The 22441-nt window shown below is 37.5% G+C and overlaps 1 protein-coding gene across 4 annotated transcripts in view; it reads right to left on the bottom strand.

Annotated features, from left to right (window-relative positions):
- RHOBTB1 (Rho related BTB domain containing 1) overlaps positions 1-22441 on the bottom strand; it is a 61588-nt gene that overhangs the window by 33498 nt on the left and 5649 nt on the right. For all 4 annotated transcript variants that reach the window (XM_006915605.3, XM_015592316.2, XM_006915604.3 and 1 more), the window contains 2 exons: positions 4052-4253; positions 3591-3694 (listed from right to left, as the gene is read on the bottom strand). In XM_006915605.3, coding sequence (XP_006915667.1) covers positions 3591-3694; positions 4052-4243 — 296 coding nt within the window. In that variant the 5' untranslated portion in view covers positions 4244-4253. The remainder of the gene's footprint in view (positions 1-3590; positions 3695-4051; positions 4254-22441) is intronic.

Raw genomic sequence — 22441 nt, 5'->3', positions numbered from 1 at the left:
AGGCAGAGCCCATCCTACTTGTCCACAGGTACTGAAGCATGAACATTTCATTCTTAGTTCCAGGGAATAATACTTCTGGAGAAAAACTCTGAGTTGAGTGATATCCCTTTAAAAAAAAGCTCTTTCCTTGCCAAAAAAGAGCAGCTGATCACAGTCATGGTTACTATGTACAGTTTTGTTCTTGACATTTTAAAAGATCCAGAAAAGAGCTTCAAAAGTTCATCCAAAAGTGGGTAGAAAGTAGGTGGTAGGAAGAAAGGCTACAAGAGAGTTGGAGTCATTCACTGCAGACAAGAGAGGGTTTGACAGAATTCAAATGTGTTAAGTGTTAGGATGCTGATGCTACTTAGCTACCTTTTATATCCATCAAACACAAGGACCTCTTAGCAATACCTTTTCTTAGATGGATAATTTCCCTTCCTGAAGAAATGAGGTCAACCAGATGACCCTTTGAGATCTCATCTAAGTCTAGGCCTTTACACAAATATACAGCAAATAGACACCCAGCTTATCAATGTGGGGTGGTTTTCAGTTGTATCCTGTTTAAAATGAGGTTGAGGTAGCCTGATATAGTAGAAAGAGTGGGAGCCAGGAGTCAGACAGGGCTGGATTTGAATCTACTTCTGAAACTCACTATTGGGTAGTAAAAGAATGTGACTCTGCCCGACAATAGCATGGAGATAATCTCTGCCTCCTAGGATTCCTACAAAGATTAACTAAACAAACATTGGCAAAGCACCTAATATTGTGACTGGTACATTATAGACTTTTGATACATTGGAGCTATTATTCTAGTTGTCTAAAAAAAAGGGTTGAATACTTGACTTTAAACCATGAAGAGAGCACTGATATTCTGGTTATGGTTCTACTATACTAGAGAAATTGCAAGTTAGCAAACTGATACCCCCTTGACCTAGAGGATCCACCCACTCTGCAAACTAGAGCTTGTCTATGCCAAAGACTGTTTGAAGGGGCAAATTATTAACTAGCTCGATGCTAAGAAGCAGAGGGAACTGAAGGTGAGGTCTCAGGCATCTCAGTATAAATATGCTTTCTCTCACTCTCATCACAAGAACCAAATGAATTATTTCAAAAAGGTTCCAAGTACATTTTCACATATAAGGAATATATCACATACTACTGACTTGTAATTCACACCAAGTATAGTAAAAACATCAGTCAAAAACAGGTTTGTAAACCAAACTGATTATCAGAAACTGTAATTAGGATTTTTCTCCTTTATAAATTATATGTAGCTAAAAATGGAAGTCATAAAGAAATTAAACAGCTTTCACACAGTAATGAAATGCAGAGGTCAGAGCTGTATACTGAATAATAGAAACTCCTATTATTATCATACTTTTCCACAGAATGTAATTTTTTTGGTGCCACATCAATATAGTACTGCATATTTAACATTTACAGAAACATGCTGGAGTCCCAAGACAGAACAGCTCTGGTTTTTGTTCTTTACCAGTGGTGGGGTCTGTGGCAGGACACCTCGAGGCTGTGGAGAATTGGAAAAGACAGAGGAAGTACAAGGTACAAACATGTGCATAAAGGGAGGCCCATGGGGAACTCGGCCAGAAACACAGAGTGTTTCCTGAAGCCCCTCTGTGTTGCTCCGAGAATCAAACTTGGCTCGGAAAGCACGTCCTATTTCCATCAAAGGGGGAATTGGTTACAGTTGATAGAAGCGAACACTACAGACAAGGGAGCAGAACAATGCACTTTGAACTGATGGAGTCACATGAAAGAGCAGTTTATTTTTGTTGGTGAACAAGCACAGGCATGACACATTGTAAAATGACTCCAGATACATCAGGGAGCTGGACGAGGCCCAATGTAGAAGCCTGTCAATATTAGATCTATGAAGGCCATTGCACCATTAAATTAATCCTAAACATGAATCTCACATGATAATGAAGCAGCCTCTTATATTACCACAATACAAGTTTACATATGGGCCCAAGATAAAATACATTATTTCAAATGCATAAATATCAAGAAGCAACAAACCACAGCTGTTGAAACAGCCTATAGAAGTTAAACCCAATATCTTAGTAAGCTCATATTTATTTAGGCCCATCGTTTCATGACACCTTTTTGGAAGTGGGGGTACAAATAGTCCTTTGAAATCTATTGTGTCATCCATACTTTGCTTAAAGTCATCATTTTATTATACTTCTTTAAAACCATAAATATTACCAGTGTGACTGCAGCCGGTTCTCATAAGCCAGTTCATTTTGTGTGTGTGTGTGTGGAATACTCGGACAAAAGAAAAAAACTACATGGCAACTAAGATAAGAATCAAGAACATTATGGAAAGAAAAAACAGCAAAACGGGAAATTCAAGAAGAAAAGTATCTATGATACTGAAAATTAAGTTCAAAAGTCCTTGCTACTAAGAGTTGTTGCTACATTAAAACCAATATTTACTCTCATATGCCTCTCTCTGAATCCCCATGAACAAACTGGGCTAAATTCTTTCAGTGTATGAACTACTCAGGAATAGGGCAAACCCTTTAAACATTTTATTCAGTATTTGAGATCACTTGAATAAATGCCAATAAAAATCTGCTCAGAGCCTTCAGAGAGCTACTGGCCTGAAGAAATAAAGGTACTTTCAGAAATGTTTATCTCAATATCAAGGAGTAACTTATGTGTTGGATTATATAACTAATCGAATCCTGTGAGGTAACATAATGTCTGATGTTACAAGGGACAACTGACCCATGAGACCTAAATTTTAAACTTAAAATGAATGTGTTAATTTACAATCAAGGGGTAGGAAAACCTTATCTGGATTTTCATAGCTATAAAACATTCCATGAGAGAGACTTTCAGAGAGTTGGAGTCACAGAGACTCCTCTGGAGTTTTGGTGACAAGAAGTTGCTAAATATTTTGTCACCTTGACCATGTTCTTACTCATATTAATGTCCTTTTAGATTGATCTTCCCTTTATTGGACTTTCCCTTTTTCTTCCTCTTATTCTTTCTTCCTCCTTTTTTTTTTTTTTTTAAATAAAAAATAGACATTAGTGCTTCAGTTCACTTTGGAAATATGCCTTGTGAAGGACTTCAGAGATATTTTTCTTTCTTTTTAAAAATGACCTTCAAATAAAAGTAATAGACTTTTCAGATAACAAAGCTCAAAACAAATAACATCAGACTCTGTAAAATGTGGTCATGAAAAGACCAGAGATCTGCAGAAGTAGGGTGGTCAAGCGCTAAAATAAAATATTTTAACAGAAGGCAAATAAAGCATTATTGAGGAAAACAGCAATCAGAGCAGCCCAAGGCTGAGAGCACAAAAGAATCCTCATCTAGCAAATGTCCCAGTTTAACTAGCACTGGTTGTTTTAAGTAAAGTACTTCCTGGGAGGAACCTAGTGGCAAGGCAGACTGCTTTTCTTGACAACAGGAAACAATGCCGTTTTAGATTTTTTTTTTCTTTTTTTAGACACAGTGCAGAACCCAACACATTTCAAGTCCATATGATGTGGTTTTTGTTGATTTATGAAGCAGCTGTGGGTTTTGGAAAGGAAATTGTACTCAAGCTTAGCGGCACTGCACTAGTCTTGTTTTACCTGCCATATGCAAAACGCCTGTCTTTGTGATGATCGCCAAAAGTATCCCAAAGCCTGAGAGAAACACTCACTTCATCGACAACATCCCGGGAACGCTCCAAGACCTGCAGGAGGGAGAGAGAGCATCCATGCTCAGTGTCATTCACAGCTCCCTGGGAGAAGAATGTGCAGGTCTGCACTCCTCAATGCCCACCTGACTCACTCACGTTTAGCTTTCTCATTTCACCTAACGGAACTTAAGCTAAGTCCTAATTCTCTTCCTAGAATCATATGACTCAAAGCTTCCTCATTCTGGATACCTATAGCCATACTTCTAAGTTTGAGTTCTGCTTTTATTTTCTCTTGTGGCACTAAAATGATTTTACTTCGAATGTACAAATTAACCCTCTTTGTCCTTTAAAAATCAGACAGGCACTTGCAATGATGTGCCCTGAGGACTCTAAAGAAACTGTATATCTTACCTCTTGGCAGACCCGGTACTGGTCAATTGCCCACACGGTTGGTACATGGGTGGCCAGCAGCTGGTACTGTGTTAATGTCGTATTACATGCTCTGGCACAGATCAAGCGTGTCTTTCCCACAGCGTTGTCTCCCACCACCACACACTTGATGGTTTCAACGTTGGGTCTTTCGTAGTCCATGTCAGTGTCCATTTATAAAACTCTATAACAAGAGAGTGGATACCACATTAAAGACACCGGGCTTTCTGGAGCAATCGAAGACATGAGCACGGCTTCCGGCAGATTTCTCTTTGTCCAGGCACTTCTTCGGAGGTACCCAAGCATAAGCAAGAAGTTTGGAAGTTTATACTAAGCCTAAGTGAAACTTGCGTTTTCTTTTTATATCTCACACAAGTACAAAAATACCAGATTGTTATTTTGACCCCAAACGGTTTATTCCGGTTAACGTGTTATTTTCTCCTTGGTTTTCTCTAAACACAACCTGCCTACTGGAGCTCTATCCAGACGAGTCAGGACTGCTGGCACACATTTATAGCTCACTAGCTACTCATGTTGATCTTTTAAAGGGACTCATGACCTGCTAAAGGGACTTGTCACCTGCAGGTTTAACCTGAGACATTGAGGCATAAGCTGCCTTGGCAATACCAGTGTTTCTACCATTAGAATCTTCCAGTGAATCTTATCTCTCATTGAAAAGCAGTTTTTTAAATAGATTCTGAGCTATCATGATAACTTAGAGGGGACTCAAAAGTGTAAGCAGGAAGGACTACCTGACTTTAAAGAAGAGTAAACTGTAACACTAAATTTTGATACGTTAAAAAAATTAACTTGTATTATTTATTTATTTATTAATTATTTATATAAAATTCTTCAAAAAGATATTCTCAAGAGGGGCACTATAAAACAATATATTTTTTAATTTTCTTCCTTTCTCTGTTTTCATCAAGAAATCTAGAGCATTTGGTAAAATATGACTTTACCAGGATGAGAAACTACTTTAGAATCTTCCTGAAACCATTAAAAAAGGTTTAAAGAGGGTTTCTGAGTGAGGGGTCAAGAGGAAGAGGAAAAGCTGTTGTCAGCTCTGCTTCCGCAGACAGGAACCTCCACAAATTGCAGAGCAGCAGGCTTCTTCTTGGTAGAAGCTCGATGGGTGACCACCCATTTTAAGATTTTAAGATTTTAATGAACTGCAATTGCCCTGCTGAGAGAGTCTACTGTTAAACCGAAAAAACTGGTTAGGTTATCATTTTTAAAGAGTCAATATGATTTTAATGGCTATAATGGTAAAGAATCTTCAGAGCAGGAACTAATACATAATGGGAACTCAATAAGTATTTGTTTAATTCAACTGATTTGAGAAAAATGATCATTTGGATAATATGAGATTAAGAATATATATATAGAGAGAGAGAGAGAGAAGGAAGAATATTAAGAAGAATGTTTTTTTCACAGTTAAGACCATCTGAACATGGGATTGTCTCCTGTAACACCATAGGAGGTGATAAACCAGAGGCTGGAGAACTATTTGGCAGGAATAGAGTGGAGTGATTTAAGGAACGGATGTGTGGTGAGGTTAGGATCTGCTCTGTGGTTCCCACATGGAGCATGGAGAGGCTTACAAGAGAAAGATGCTTGCCCTCACCGCCCCCACCTGGCAGATGCGGATTCTGAAGTTCTTTCGTGGGGAAAGAATCTTAAGCAAATCTCTAATTTTGATGATCAGCTAGATGGGGTGACTCCTCAAATTGATCTCTTTAAAATCTCACCTTAACATTCTATGGTTTTACTACTTCCCTATTTAATAGTATAAATGGTAAAAGCATGACTTCGGCATTAGATCAGAGGTTCTTAAGGACCAGTCAGAGAACATTTACCAATGTCTGGAGGTATTTTCGGTTATCACAATGGGGTTGAGGGAATGCTACTGGCTTCTAGTGAGTAGAGGTCAGAAATTCTGCTAAACATACTAGAAAGCACATGTCAACCACCACAACAAAATGTCATAGTGCCAGCCCCAAATGTCATAGTGCCAAGGTTACAAAATCCCTGCCTTAGATGGGATGTGAGTTTGAATCCTAGTCTCTCCATTTTTCTGGTCATTTGACTTTGGGCAAGTTATTTGGACTTTGTGAGCCTCAGCTTCCTCAACTGTGAAGTGAGAATTACAGTACCAATCCCTAAGGTTGTTGTAAGGATTAGGTAAACTAGTGTTTTCAGTCCCTGGTGCCATACCTGACACACGAACCACTTCAAAAGTTATAATCATGTTGCTGAAGATGAATGCCTTTAGATGACAACAAGATTAGAAGACCACAATTAGATGCAAAATCATAAACTTAATAGAGAATCTGTAAAAGGGATAAATTTTTGTAGAGCAATTAAAGGCTAATTCATTGAAAAACAAAGAACATAAATACAAGATGGAGCATAGCTGACTTTATGCAAAGAAGGCAGAAAAGTTTTGGGTAGGGAGGAGGATATAGTTAACTAAACAATAATAGAGTTAGAAAAGTAGGTTCAAAATATTTTTAGGGGGCATTTCTAGATTCTAGAATGAAAGCGGTAATGCTTCTTAAGAGTCTTCAGTAAGTTTCTGGTGATATTATCGTGTGCCACAAAAACAGGTTCATTTGGAGCCTCACAGCTCTGGAACTTGACATATGTTATTTTGAATGCCCTAAGTGGTGGAAAACCTTATTCTTTTAAGCGAATTTTAGTTTTTAAGATAATGAAAAGACACAGAGACCCAACCTCTAAAATTTGGGAAATGCTTGAATTTAGTCAAATTTGAGATATGACATAAAACTACAGAATTAGTTTTTCTGTTGGCTTGCAACTAGCTCTGACAGCAGCCCCCAAAAAGGAATTCCTGCAAAATAATTTGGGATTATTGGCAATATTGGTGGAATAGCTGTGTAGCTATTACAGGAGATTACTTTAGAGGTACAAGGCCTCCTATTTTTATATTAAGGCTATGAATACAAAAATATCATTACTTATTTATAGACGCATCTCATGCTTCTGTGTCAAAGGTGAGAATAACATCCGTAGATCTTCTAATCTCTAGCAATCTGCTCAGAACCAAAGTGACTGCCAGAGTTGGTGAACTTTGTGCTAGAGGGACAGCATGTAAGGGAAATTAAAAGCAGGGCAGAATTAAATACTCAGAGCCCAGATCAATCACTTTAGGCATGGAATTTTCAGGAAGGGTGTTCTGGATTTTCAAATACTAAAGATCTTTCTTTTTGGGTAGAAATTAATTTTGTCATAATTAAAAAACATTTTAAGGGTATGAAGTCACAGCCAAGGATGTAAACGCATGCTACACATTTATCACTGTAAACTGATTGTTCATTTGTTACATGTAAACAAATAAACATTAAATTATGGTAGTAATTATAAAAATATGCAATTTTATCCTTTTTTACTTGTTAGGGGCTCTAATTAATTCATATCTAGCACTCTTATGGTTGAATGAGCTCTTGGGACCATCTGGATGATGACTATCTGGTTTCTGATTTTTATTTATCTAGAATGAGAGTAATAAATACTATTCATTTAAGACTGTTAATAAATTTCACCACTATAAATCCTGCAGATCTACACAGATGCCCTTTTGCCTTTAGATACACATCTGAGGAGGCAAAGAAAACATAAAAAAAAGCTAGAAAGAACTGATACTGGCAACCTGTTATTATGGCGGCTTTGTAGTCTTCTTACTCACAACTAACTTGAACTTCATGTCATACTTTCACTGAATCCTCTGGATATAGATGTTGATAGTTAAAAGAGCTGAAGAAGTTACCTGCACACTCTGGAAGTCAGAGGTAATAATTTTATTTAAAAACTGGCAAGTGAACAAGATAATGTGGAGGTTGGGAAATGAAGGACTTGGTGAGGTGGTGCAGGGTGGCTGCAGCTCTGGGTGCTGGTGCCCGCCATTTACAAGGGTGACTTAGAACACAGTGGTCATGGCTACCAAATTATCTGGCTATCAGACTTGATTATCCCATATCTGCCTATGCCATTATTACTATCTAGCTTGGTTATCCCATATCTGCCTATGCCATTATTACAATCATCTCCTGGACTTCACGTCTCTCCTCCACATTTGCCAACGACTCAGCTCTCTTGTTGTGTATGCAGGATGATGTGCCTTACCCCTAGCTTCACAGTTTCTTTACCTCTTCAATGCCAGTGATCTTTGCCACACTCTACTTGAGCCATTCATAGTTTTGGTAATGTGCTGGATAGTGTTGTCATCCAGGAGTATTTTACATCTGAAATTTAGATTTCAAAATTCTACTCTCAGAGCAAAAATACTTATCTTTACAGTTTATGCTAGATGAAATACGGTCCCTGAAGCAACTTCCATCACGAGAAGGACTCTATTTCCCTTCCTCTTGAATCTGATCTAGCCTTGTGACTGCTTGGCTCAACCCAAAAGAATGTGGTGGTGATGCTGTGAGTCCAGAGGCCCTGCAACTCTATCTTCATGCTTTTGAAAGACTGTCCCGAGGTCATCATCTAAGGAAGCTGGCCTAGCCTAGCAGAGGATGTGCATTCACAGTGAGAACAACCGAGGCAGCTCTGCCGGTGGCTTCACCAAATGCCATATAGTGTGAGGCCATCTTGGATCTTATAATCCAGCTAACTTTCCAGCTGAATGTAGCTTTATGATGGAGCCCAGTTGAAACCAGCTCAGGAATCACCTAGCAAAATCTCATGATAATAGATTGTGATTTTTAAGCCACCAAGTTTAGGGGTAATTTGTTATGTAGCAATAGTTAACTGAAACATATTTTAAGAAAATCTCCAGCACCCTGACTACTCCATTTAAAAAAAATCAGATTATAGGCCCCCATACGGAGAGATGATCTCTTCCACACAGGGTTGATGAATCGTGACAACTTTTCTCATTATCATCACCTTCAACACCTTGTACTGCATGTGTGGTAGGCAGAATAATAGTCCTTCAAATATGTCCATGTCCTAATCTGTGGGACCTATGAGTTTGCTCTGTTACATGGCCTGGGGGAATTAGGGTAACAGATAGAATTAAAGTTGCCACTCAGTTGACCTTACTATGAGGAAATTATCTTGAATCATCTGGGTTACTCCAGTATAATCGCAAGGCCCTTTATATATGGAAGAAGTAGTCTGAAGGTCAGAGTCAGAGAAAAATATGAAGATGCTACACTGCTGGCTTTTAAGATGCAGGTAGGGGCCAAAAACCAAGGAATGCAAGTGACCTCTAGAAGCTGGAAAACAGATTTTCCTCCAAAGCCTCCAGAAGGAACACAGCCTGCTAACACCTTGATTTTAGCCCAGTGAGACCTATTTTAGACTTCTGACCTCTAGAATTATAAGATAATAACTCAGTGTTGTTTTAAGCCACTAAATTTGTAATTTGTTAACAGCAGCAATAGAAAACTAATATAGCATGATGTAGCCACACAAAATGGCTTCCCAAATTCTAAACGTTGTTTGCTACCTCAGTGCCTTCACACACAGCATTCCCTCTGCCAACCCTCTAACCATTCCTTGTCTGCCTGGCAAATTCTATTAATTCCTTAAAACCTTATTCAGATATACCTCCTCTAAAAAGCTTTCCTAACTGCCCTGCCTCCACACAGACTGATTTACTTTCTCCTCTGTACCAATACATTGTTCCAGGAGAAGCAATCATAGAGATAAACACACATACATTCATTTTTTTCCTATATTAGCAAATCATGAAATGGGGGTTTGTGAATCTTTTATTTTTCCTGGGGCTATACCTTCAAAGTGCCTGTTTCACGAACTTAATGATCATCAAGCATTTCTGGGGAACTGTATTTGTTGACCTGCTTGGAATATATGAGTATGCAATGCCCCTCTTCTGCAAACCTTTCTCCGACTAGCCGCTCTGGTGCATAGGTCCTCCAATTAGTGACTCTCTGCTAGGGCCAACCATGGGTAAAACAGTGACATAGCCAGATGTGACCTTAGCTGTCCTGGTCTCCTATTCAAATCATTGCCCTTCCTATTGTGGCACCTCGCCTTTAGTCCTTGAGAGAACGGCCTTCACGGTATCCTGTTCTCAAGAAACAAGCTCTCAGGAAGTATCAGGCACATTCACTCCCTCAATCACGCTATGGCAAAATGACCATCAAAGAGTCCTGTCCCCATAATTCAATAATTCAGGGGCACTGTGGCTGATGAAACTCAAGATATTCCTGCTTGCTCCAGAGAGGTGCGCTTTAGTGTAGGGCCACTATTCGAATTTCTAACATTAGGAATTCAGATATTTAGGGAGGGTGGGCAGATTAAGCATCTCCTAATTGCTCAAAATCACCCACCACTGGAATATGCCAGTCCTTGCCATCACTTTTGCTGTTTCTTGTTCTATTTGCTATTTTAATCAAGGCATGGTGAACAATCTGCTTAAAGATGAAAATCTAAGACCCATAGAGAGGCCTTTGTACTTTTAGCTCCATTCAGTTATTCATAGACAGTTTGAAGAATGCTATTGCACAGCCACTAAATCTTCTTGTCCTTTAGTAAAGCATATAATCTGAACATTAAGAAATAATTTAACTTGGTCATTAAAAATACTAGTGGAACAAATTTTAGTGTATTCAAAAGAAAAGTAGAGAGTTTTATATTATTGACAGAAATAAAAGGGAAATGTTAAGAGTTGCATAATAACTATAGCCAATAGCCAAGTTTCAACTGTGCAGATTTCATTATCCTGAGCTCTTAATCACCAGTTTTAGGGAAGCAGGAGCTGCTTTAGGCATAATATAAACATCTCAGCTGGAATAGAGAATGGGTCCAGAGCTGAGAAGGAGACAGGCAGGGTTGGGCTGGGCTCCCTTAAATCAAACTTCACAGAATTATAGCTCCAGGATAAAATTGCCTTTCCTCATTCAAATCAACACTTTTTTTTTTCAATCGAAAGTTTTGATTCAAACAGAAAAGAGATTAAGTAACAGAAAGGACTCTGCGTAGAAGCCCAGGAATACAAATAATACAGAGGGCACTTTTTCAAAACATCCACTCATCCTGCCAGAGCCTTGTGATAACGGAGACCTATACAAGATCATGCTTTCTACTTTTTTTTAAGATTCAATGTCAGTGGGGGAGCTGAGCCAGGATTAGAAGCAAACTTTCTAATTATCTACTGCCCTTAATAAATGCTGCCATAATTGAGAAATAAAGAACAGATAAAAAATTAGCTTAAAAGATGCATAAAAATTAAAGGATAGGTTCAAAACCACCATTAGTAAACTGTGTGCTACATTCTAAACACACTGGTCTACTTCCGTCTACAGATATGCCATATAACCAACCTCTCCTTCGATGACTTTGCTTTTGCCATTACTTCTTCTTGAACGCCCTTTCTCATACCCCTGATCCAGCCACTGGAATTGTTCTCCACCTTTAGGACTCAGGCAGTCTTAATTAGTTAGAGAAATCTAGGCTGAACACTTAGTGAGTGCCAGGCCTACAGGTGTACAGTAGTAAACAAGCCAGGTATGGTTCTTGCCTTCCTGGACCACATAGTCAGGTGGGGAGAGACAACTAAATAGGTAGATGTAATCATACATTTAATAAGTCTTTGAAGAAAAATGAAAGGACGTTATAAGAGAAAATAATGGATGAGAGGCTTTCGGGGAAGACAAGGGAGGCCCCTACAAGTGGGACCCGTTTTCCTGCTACCTGGAGAATGAGAAGAGCCCAGTCATGAGACGAGAAAGGAAGCAGGCCCAGAGGAGCTAGAGTGAGAGGAACTGTTGAGAGGAACGGTTAGAAAGGCAGGCACGGGCCAGATCATGCATGGCCTTTTAGGTCACAGTCAGGCATTTGGATTTTATTCTAAATGAGAATAATAAATGGATTTAAATAAATGGATTTATTCTCACTTCAGTGAGAAGCCACTGAAGTGCTGTAAGCCATGGAGTAACAGGCTCTGATTTGCTTTTCTAAAGTATCACTGATATCACTGAGACTGCTGTGTGGAGAATGTGCTGTGGGAAATATGAGCCGTACAGAAGACCAGTTAGGAAGCTCCTAAATTCTCTGGGAGGGAAAGGATAGTGGCTCAGACTGGGGTAGAGTCAGCAGAGATGGAGCAAAGTAGACAGACACAAGTGACATTTTGGGAGAAGATGCACTTAAAACATGCTTCCTTTATACCATCTCCTAGGATATTTATCAAATTCCGATTTGTAATATTGACAATTATGCTTATATGTATCTCAATTTCACACCACTAGGATTATAAATTTTTGACAACAGAGACTTATTCATCTTTAAATCCTCAAATCTTTTCAGTGCTTTGGCCAAAGGTGATTTCAATAAATATTTGTTCAATAGAATATTTGTACAGCCACTTCATCCTCCTTAGGAAAACTTCCACCTGGGGCTGGCAGAGAACTTGCACTCGGCTATCTCTGATGACTGATCATTAAGCTCATGGCCTCGAAAGCAGCAGCATGTGGCTAAGCCTGCAGTCGTTGAGAGGAACACCTTGAGGGACATCTGTGTGGCTCATCATGAGAGCGGTGTTTGACAGATGGCATCACACCAGCCATGGCTCCCTTCGGGAAGAGCATCAGTAACCATGGGAACCACAAGGGACCAAGGACCAGGCCTAGGAAGGTGGGGAGGGCATAGGAGAGCCCCAATATAGGCAGACAGGAGTGGTTTAGGGCCAGATCTGACTTAGGGAAAAAAAAGAAGGAATGTGATCATTTATTGTTCTCTAGTGCCTAGAGCCAATTTATGAATCTTAATATTATTTATATATAAGGGTCTCATAAAGTGCTCATCTACTTAGACTTTAACATCCTAATTCAAGGGGTTCCAAACCCTTTATAGTGAGTCACTACTTGGCTGGAACAGAAGGAGAAAAGAGAGGCACATGTACCCACTACATATGGAGAACAACTTATAATTGCAATAAAAGTGAGTCTTGAATGAGGGAGTTCAATCTATACCTAAAAATGTCACATTACAGAAGGCAATTAGCTGGACTTCAAGGCAAGATAGCATTAAAAGAACAGATGTCTTGGGTACCCTCTACCCATATCTCACTAGAATTAACCTTACTCTATACAGATAGCAGACTCCAGGACAGTACCAGAAGCTAAGAATAAGGAGTAACCATACAATAGAAATTGGAAGGATTTCTGCCTAATTGACTTCTGTGGAGCCAAGTGAGAAAGTCACTGAAGACCAGCGACTGCTCATTTCCACCAGAAACAGAGTTTGCCTGGGATGTATGCAGGATGCTCCTCAGCACAGATGCCCGTGATGTGTAGTAGTGAGAGCTGGCCTGACTTGGGGACAGGGTGGGAAGAACATATTGTGGAGCCACTGGAAAGCCGTTAGAAAACCAGCATACTGGCATGGACAAAGATTAGCCCCAGTGACTGTCCCTGGCTTAGGATGGACCAGATAGATAGCACTGAGCACAGGAAAAACTTTGTTTCTTTGCTTCCTCCAGCCTGCTCAACCAGGCCATTTCAGTTTTGACACCACAACAAGAGTGACTGACCTTGTGCCATTAATGTGAGAGGGAGTGGGGGGAGAGGGTGCAATTTCTAAGGCTGAACACTGGTACATCTTCAGTGATGTACCAGTATCCTTATCTCACCTTCAAAAGTTCTCTCAATCCATGCTATACTGAACAGCTTTGCTTGTCCACTCTGGAACTGGGTGGGTTTCTGGGTCACTGTAGAGCCCCACCTTGGTCCCCCACAGAGCCTAAGATTATCCAAGTATTTAGAATATATTTCAATCTTGGGCCAGCATGAATCTTTTTTTTGTATAAATCAAGTAAACACAGACCATTGAACATATGGTCTATTAAAAACCTTAACACATAGAAAAGGACAAGCAATTAGCTAAAGAAATAGAGCAAGGGTCTATTGAAGTAGATATTCTATAAGAAACAGCAGAAGAAAAAAAACTGATCCATGTACTTGATCATGCAAAAGAAGATAGTGAGAGTATATAAACTAACAGTGGATGAGGCTATAAGTAGGCAAATTATTTAATCTCTCTAAGCCTCTATATTCTTATTTGTAAACTAGGGACAATTACCTCCCACAATGGGTTGTTGTGAAGATTAAATTAGATAATGCTTGTAAAATATTTTAATCACTGTGCCTGCTGCCATCAAGAGAGGACTCAATAAGTCCCATCTATTAAGATTGTTATTATTTAAAATTATGTTTGTGTTGAGCTTGCAATAATATAAAGAAATACTAATGTTACACTATTAAGGGGAAAGTGCAGGATAGTAACCTGAAATATAGTCGATGAAAATTACATAAAATAAACAGATATGTGTAACTCAAATAAAATTAGGCCTTCATCCTCATTCTCTCATTTGAAGTACCACCTTAGCACAGTGATACATCTGAAACACAAATGTGATTTTGAGAAAACTATGAAAACAATATGGGTATTTAAGAATAGAGAGGTGGTTTACATAATATATTGGCGTCTTGCAGCAAAACAAAGAGTTGCACCTCTCATGGAAACTGCTCAAATGTTTTTCTGCCTCTCGAGATCCCAGATCTTTTCCCTTTAGGTGCTTCTTCTTCCCCTCTTACAGGGCTAGCCATTGCTCTCTGCTTCTCTTCATTGAATTTCCATCCATTGTTTCTTTCTACCAACTATGTGGATCTACCTCGGGACCTACCCTGTTTTTTATGGGGGGGTGGTGAATGAGCATTAATATGTCAATACTTCTTATAATTTAATAATTGTGTCTCTGTCATCTAAAGACAAGCAACCTCATCCTCTTCCATCTGTAACAACAACGCATAGAGAAAGAAAATGTAAAGGAGACACTAAACAGAAAACAGTAATTGTCGCTGGATAATGGAGCTCTAACTTGTTGCCATTTTTCTACGTTCCTTTGGTTTCCAATTTTTTTACAGTGAAAATATATTACCTTTTTTGGTTAATTGAGATAAAGTTCACATGCCATAAAACTCACCTTTTAAAGCATTACATTTCAGGGGGTTTCATTATATTCGTAAAGTTGTAAAACCATTTCCACTATTTAAATCTAGAAATTTTTCATTATCCCCAAAAGAAACTTTGTGCCCATTAGCTGTCATTTCCAGTTTCCTCACCCCTTAGCTCTGAAAACCACTAATTTACTTTCTGTATCTATGGATTTGACTATTCTGGACACTTCTTATAAACGGAATCATACACTATGTGGCTTTTTGTGTCTGACTTCTTCTACTTAGCATGTTTTCAAGTTCGTTTATGTTGCAGCATGTATTAGTACTTCATTACTTTTCATTCTGAATAATATTCTTAGATATATTGCTTCTATAATGGGAAAATATTTTAGTTTTTAAAAAGAGAAATGAGTACATAAGAATAACTTTTGCTTGTTAATTCTACTAGGAGTACACGGATACAATCCAATAATAATAAGTGATTTTTGATGATGTAGAAATTTTTTTTTAAAAAACCATATATTTATAAAGCAGAGTAAGCCTGTTAAAGCTGTCTTCTTCTGACTCAAACTCTCAACTGAAAAAACAAAGAGAATCTAAATGATAACTTGCTGAGTATCAGACAGAAATTGAACCATGTAAAGAGACAACTGTGTATACCCAGGATACGTACATACAATTCTATCTCAAACAGAAAGTGAAAAATTCTTGGCTTTTAAATTTTGAGTGTTCAAAAGGAATACTTATAATAACTGAAATGAGCAATTTAAAGAAATCGTTTAGAAACATAGCATGTGAACTATTCTATGGCGATCAATTATAGCTAAGATATTTTAAGCTTGGATCAATATAGTATAATTCAGCTTTACATTCATTAAGAAGAAAAACGTTCCAAATTTGTTTGTGTGCATACTGTATATGTATGTGTGTACCTGTTAGTCACAAACACATAAATATTGATACACACTCAGCATATAAATTTATGTTACAATCTTTACTTGGAAAGGCAGATTCTACATATTTTTAGTTACAAGGGTGATAGCTCGATCAAAGCTGACTTCAGCTAGCTCATATAAAGTAAAGGTTCAGTGAAAAATCAAATTCTTAACTAAATGACAAACACATCCGAGGGTGCAGTGGGGTGGTGAACAGAAGCTTGTGATGTTCTTGATGTAGATGCTAGATACGTAGGTATGTTCAGTTTGCAAAAGCTCGTCAAACTGTATACTTGTGATCTTTACACATTTCTCTGTGTATATTATACTTCAATAATTTTTTTTTAAGTTAAAAAAATAAAGCAGCAGAAGACTTTATATATTGATTTTCGGAGGGCTTGTAGTCTTCATGTGGGTGTGAGCCTTAGCTAAGGGCTGGATCAGGAAGCTTTGTCAATAATTAATAATTAAAACATTGGTCAATCTTTAAAGAGTCTAAGTTGTAAGTGCTTGTTTGAGAAAGCTAATATCAAGTCTATAGAATAGACATGCTTAAAAATCCATCCTTATGAAGAAAAGTCTCTATAGTGTTCTGTAGCAACTTGTTCATTGAAAACATTCTCTAAAGATGTCGCTTTTGTCATACCAGACAGACCACATCCTGTGAAACCTTCTAATATGATGGCAATCAAACAATTGCATTTAATCATTTATGAGATTATAATATGCCAGGCAGGATTAGGTTATGCTCTAATTGAGGTAAATGAAGAAAACCGTTCCTCCCCATCCCCAGGGTTTCTTAGCAAAGTTAGACCATAAATGCAAAAGTGCTGGTGAACAAAAACCAGACTCCTTAAAATCTCATATTTTATTTAAGCTTATTGGCTGACATCAACATATAGATTCTAGCTAGTATTTTCAGGACATGTTCCTATACCTTCCAACTCTAGGTAGTTATTACGCGAAAGATTGTACATTTTTTAAAAGCAGGATGAGGCACTGTTTGTGGGAGTAGAAAATGATACCATTATTCTGGAGTGTAAATGGCACTCGAAAGACTTTAAAATATCCATAACTTTCATCCAACTGTAAGACTTTATTCCTAGAAAAATAATTAGGGTATACAAGTAGATTCCATTAAAGGAATATTCATCATATCACTATCCAAAGTATTGTAAACAACAAAACAAGTCCATATAATGGGAGATTATATAGCCATCAAAAATGTGTTATAGGAGTACTTTTATTGATAGATGTTCATGGGAAATCGTTAAAGAAAAATATTACAAAAAATTTACAGACTAAAACCATTCCTTAAAAATTATGTGCCTCAATACACACAGGAACATTTGGGATAGCTACATTAAAATGTTAATGCCAACTAGAATTATAATTGGTTTTAATCTTTTTCTTATCTACATATTCCAACTTTTCTATAACAAACGTGTTCTTTTATAATAAAGGAGTTTTACAAAAAAGTGAGAGTGGGGAAGTAAGCAAACTAGAATATTCATCTTTCATTATGTGGAATGAATGTCTACTCTTGAACTTCTCTCTGCATACCTAGAGAGCTTCATGGGAAGTGCCTTTTCTATGGTAGGAAACAGCCCTGCTGCTACTGGAAACTTTCAATTCTGAGCAGCCATCCCATTCATCAACAATATCATCTTGGAGCTCAGGGTCATTCGGCTCCCTTGACTTACAGCAAAGAATCCAATATCTCAGGAGGCCCAAAAATCTGCATAGTCACTGGCCCAGAACAATCCAGCAAGGATACACCTGCTGGACACTAGGGTGTAGGAATGAGCCAATGGGATAGCCTCCCACTTTAGATCAAGTTATCAGACTTTCAGAGATTTCAATTCTCTTTCAGAAGAGAGTCCCTAGTCTACTTCAAATAGATAGATTTTTTTAAAATATTAGAATTTGAAATATTCTAAGAGTTCACTGTTGATTTTTGTTTGATATACACAAAGGGAAACAATTTCCCTTCCTTGAAGCCTCTTTCCAGGAGCCTTAATGATCAGCTGCCAAATTTAGCCTTGGCTGCATCTCTACCATGTCTATTATTCTTCCATGCTGTTGATGGGAGGCCAAATCTCATCCCCATTTAGAGTGCACAAGAACAGACATCTTGATGAAAGGGGGACTTGGTGAACCTACATTGAAAAGTGCCAGGAAAACACACTGTACTGAAAGAAGCACATATCTTCATGGTTTATGGTACTAAAAGTATATTCACACAAAAGAATCAATAGTGTTGGTCATATTATATGAGAAATAAAAAGAGGAGAGGGAAGTATAGAGAAGACAGTCAAGAGAACAGCTGTGTGTTAGAATCACTGGGGGAATTTGCTTTGTTTTGTATTTTGCTGTCTATATAAGAATGTTCTTGGCAGCATTATTCATAAAAGCCAGCAACTAGAAACAACCCATCAATAGTGGAGCTGATAAATAAATAATAAATTGAGGTTTATTTATACAGGAATATTACATAGCACTAAAAATGGATGAACTACTGCTACCTATATTATGAATACATCTCACAAACATAATATTGAGGGGGAAAAGCCAGACACAAAAGAGATTTCATTTATATAACAGCTCAAAATCAGGCAAAACTAATCTATGGTAAGTCAAGATAGTGGTTATCTCAGTTGTATAGTGACTGGATAGGGGCTTAAGAAGATCCTTCTAGGTGCTGGTGATGTTCTGTTTCTGTATGTAGGCGCTGGTTATATGGGTGTGTTCAGATTATGAAGATTCTTTAAGTCCTATACTTAAGATTTGTGTATTGTTTTTTATACTTAAAAAAAATGTTTTAAATTCAGATTCTTGGGCCCTAAGCCAGATCTACTAAGGCTATAGGTTATACATTTCCTGAGGTATTCCAAAGTATAGCAAAGGTTGAGGATCACTGAACCAGATGATTTGCACCTAATGGTGTGCTGGAGCCCATCCTTATTATTATTAGCCAATTGAGAACCAGTTGTTAAATTTCTAAGATTTCTGCAAGCCCATTAAAATAGGATCAAGATTAAAAACTCAATTATATAAAGTTTTGATTAAATAAATTATACTAAAAGCGAAGGTACTAAATACTCAAAACTCAAAATTTTCGATGTTTTACTACATTTTACTGTTATCTACATTTTTGAGGTTATTTATGCTAATTTTATCTATATGGTAGAAATATTACATGGTGGTGTGCTACTCGTGCCATCTCTTCCCAACTCTATACTCAGTCACAATGACAGCTTGAAACTGGCCATAGTGTGAGCATTTACTCCATACAAATTGGCAACTGCTACACAACAGCTTTACTGTTCTGTTAATTGTCTTGATTTACAAAAATGATTAAAAATGTTAATAATGTAGATTAAATTTAGAAGTGTGTTCTATGTGTAGCTGTTACATTGTAAATAGTATGTTTAGGGAAATATCCTTACAGTATTTAAAAGCAACTATGTGGTTAAGCAAAAAGTCATTCACATATTTGATGAACAAATACAGTTCTGACATATGTCTTTGTTTTTCCACTTTTGTCATTCATTAACATAAAGGAAAATATCATTATATGGGAAATGGCAGCCCTTCATCGACTATACCATAAGTAGGCTTTGGATTGAAGAATTTGGCAAAAACCAACAAGCTACATGGCATTTACAATAAAAATAGTATATATTTTATCATTATTTTTAAATTATATGCTATATACATTCTTTTTGTCAGTAAAATTTATAATCAACTTATATATGCACATAAATGCATTCTTTTTTTCACCAGAGAACTAGTTGATTCACCAGCATACCTCTGTCTACATTCCTTCCATGTTTAAGATTCCACGAATATTATGATTTAAGAAACAAACAAACCAAATAAGGTGTGAGTCTCAGGGCTATAAAGCATGAGTTTCAGCATAAGATATATTAACAACTATACTTTAGAACCTCACTACTCGAAATGTGGTCCTCAGACCAGCAGCGCTGGCATCAATGGAGAGTTTGTGAGAAATGCGTAATCTCAGGTTTTACCCAGAACTCCTGAATCAGAATCTGCATTTTATCAAGATGCCCAGGTGATCTGTATACACACTCAAATTTGAGAAGCATTGTTTTTAAAAATAAACTCCTTGGTACGAACTGAAGCTTATATAACCAATTTGAGATTAGTAATAAAGTTAGGAACAATTTAGCAATTAGTAATATTCAAGCATCTAAAACCAGTTTAGCCACTTCATAGTACCAGAGAAAATATATAATTACTAAGTCTAAATCTGAAGAAAACGACATGCATTTTGCAGTATACATTTGTCAAATATTGAAAGGAAAACTGCAGTACTAGGAAAATAAAGGCTATTCTATGCCACTTGGATTACAAGGGAAAAAATGTACAAGAAAGAAAAAAATCACAACCGTAGCTTTCTTCCATGTATATGATGAATAGGACATGTTCCCAGAGACTTGGTTCCAAAAATTCAAAGCAGGGCAGCAAGTGCCCACATGACAAAGTGTGGCAGCTGGGGAGAAGAGTGTGATGAAACACTTCCCAGAGTTGTAATTTAGGCCAAGGTAGTTATCAAGTGCTGTGGGTGAAAGGGGGAAATTGTAGTGCTTATGTTTTTCCTATCAATATATCAGTCATCAACACAGGACAAAAAGAAAAGACAAGGCCAGTGCACAGAAAATACCCAATGCTAGAGTTAATTGAAATAATGACAGGAAAGTGTCACGTATTTTGAAATTGAAAGAAAAAAATGTTCTGCTGGCAAAAATAATCTCTGGAAATATTTCTTAGTTACCTGGTTGAAAATATTGTAGTTGTTTTGAGATGCAAAGGTCTATGTGGGAAACACAGTAGATACTTAAACAGTATCTGTAAGGAAATGAGAGCCACAAATCTTCAACAGGAGCTTGGTATTAGTTTGTGGCAGAAACTGGAACAGTAAAATAATTCAAGTAAACTTTGGCAACCCTAGAATGCGAGGAAAACAAATGTAATTGTGACTGGGGCCATTGGTACCCAGAGAGACCATTGTGCCTGTTTTTAATCCAAGATAAAAGGTTACTATAACCATCCTTGCGATATCAGAATTCAAATGACTCTAGTACATTTAGGGGCAAAATGATAAGACTGTCATAATGTGTTACGGCATTTTCCCTGATATAATCTAAGAGGAAAACTAACCCTTATTGAGCACCTACTGTGTGCTCAACAAGTGTGATTTCTTAACATCCTCATAAGCCTCTGGGGGAGGTGATACTGTCTCCCATTTTACAGGTTAGCAAAATGAGGTGCAAAGAACTATTTCACCCATGTTGTATAGTTAAGAAAAAGCAGGAGCTCCACAGACAAAATTTCTACTTGATTAAAAGAGATTGCTCAACAAAGACAGTTTGGAAGGGATCGGAGTGGGGCGGCTATGTTTCGAAAGGGAGGAAAGGACTGTTCTATATTTGTGTCAATGAAGATAAGTGAGGGTTCTCCTAGTACCCGACATATCTTTACACTACTGGATCCTCTTATCACCCATTTATGGATGTATTTTAGGTTTAGATTTATTTCATACTTGATAGTTGTAATTTTGGCTAAGTTAGGGGGTTTAGAAGACTTGGCACTTTTCAGGCAGTGTTATGTAATAGAATTGAGCTCTGGGCTGGGACTCAGAATCCTGGGTTCAGTTCCAGATGTGTCACTTATTAACTATGAGAGTGGGTAAGTCATACCACTTCTCTGGGTGGCAGTTGTTTTTTCACTTATTGGTTTAAGTGTCTTTAAGAACCTTTCTAGATCCATGATTTAACATTCCATGACTCAACGGTTTAAGATTGTGACTTCTATCAAAATATATTAGAAATGACCTGAAGAGTTAACAAAAATTTGTTGAGGCAAACCTGCTATGTGGTTCAAGTTACATTTAAATTTTTTTTTTTTAAATCAAGAATAATTTTTAACGCCTATACTCTACCATCTTCAAGAATAACCTGGAATGAAAAGGTTTAGTGTCCCCCCACCCCTGGCGTTTCTTTAAAACAAATATATATATATTCAAATTCTTAGATTTGGATGCAAATCCAAGCTCTATCTCCTATTAGCTGTTTGACTTAATATATCTGATTTCCATTTTTTGCTTCTGCACTTTTGGAATCGATAATGAATATTAGCTATAATGCAGTAAAGTGTCTGGCATCTAGTAGGAGCATAATAAGTGCTGGTCATATTTATTCCAGTGGTCATTAGGAGTTTGGGTAACAATTCAAAAGAAATTTCTCCAGAAGGATGGAGCCTGAAATGGTAAGTAGTCTCATTAGCACTGGGAACTTGTCATTAACTGTGTCTGTGCAATAAAATCAGATGCAGAATGGAGAAATGCAAATGCTTCCTCTGAACCTATTGGTATCTCTTTCTTTCTTTGTAACACTTTCTAATTCATCCCTTAGTATATAAAACCTTATCAAAGACATGTGGATGTACTTGACGGG

Source organism: Pteropus alecto, unplaced genomic scaffold (assembly GCF_000325575.1).
Source record: "Pteropus alecto unplaced genomic scaffold, ASM32557v1 scaffold155, whole genome shotgun sequence".
Taxonomy (NCBI): domain Eukaryota; kingdom Metazoa; phylum Chordata; class Mammalia; order Chiroptera; family Pteropodidae; genus Pteropus; species Pteropus alecto.
The sequence above is the reverse complement of the archived record's forward strand: the minus strand, read 5'-3'. Positions and strand labels throughout refer to the sequence as shown.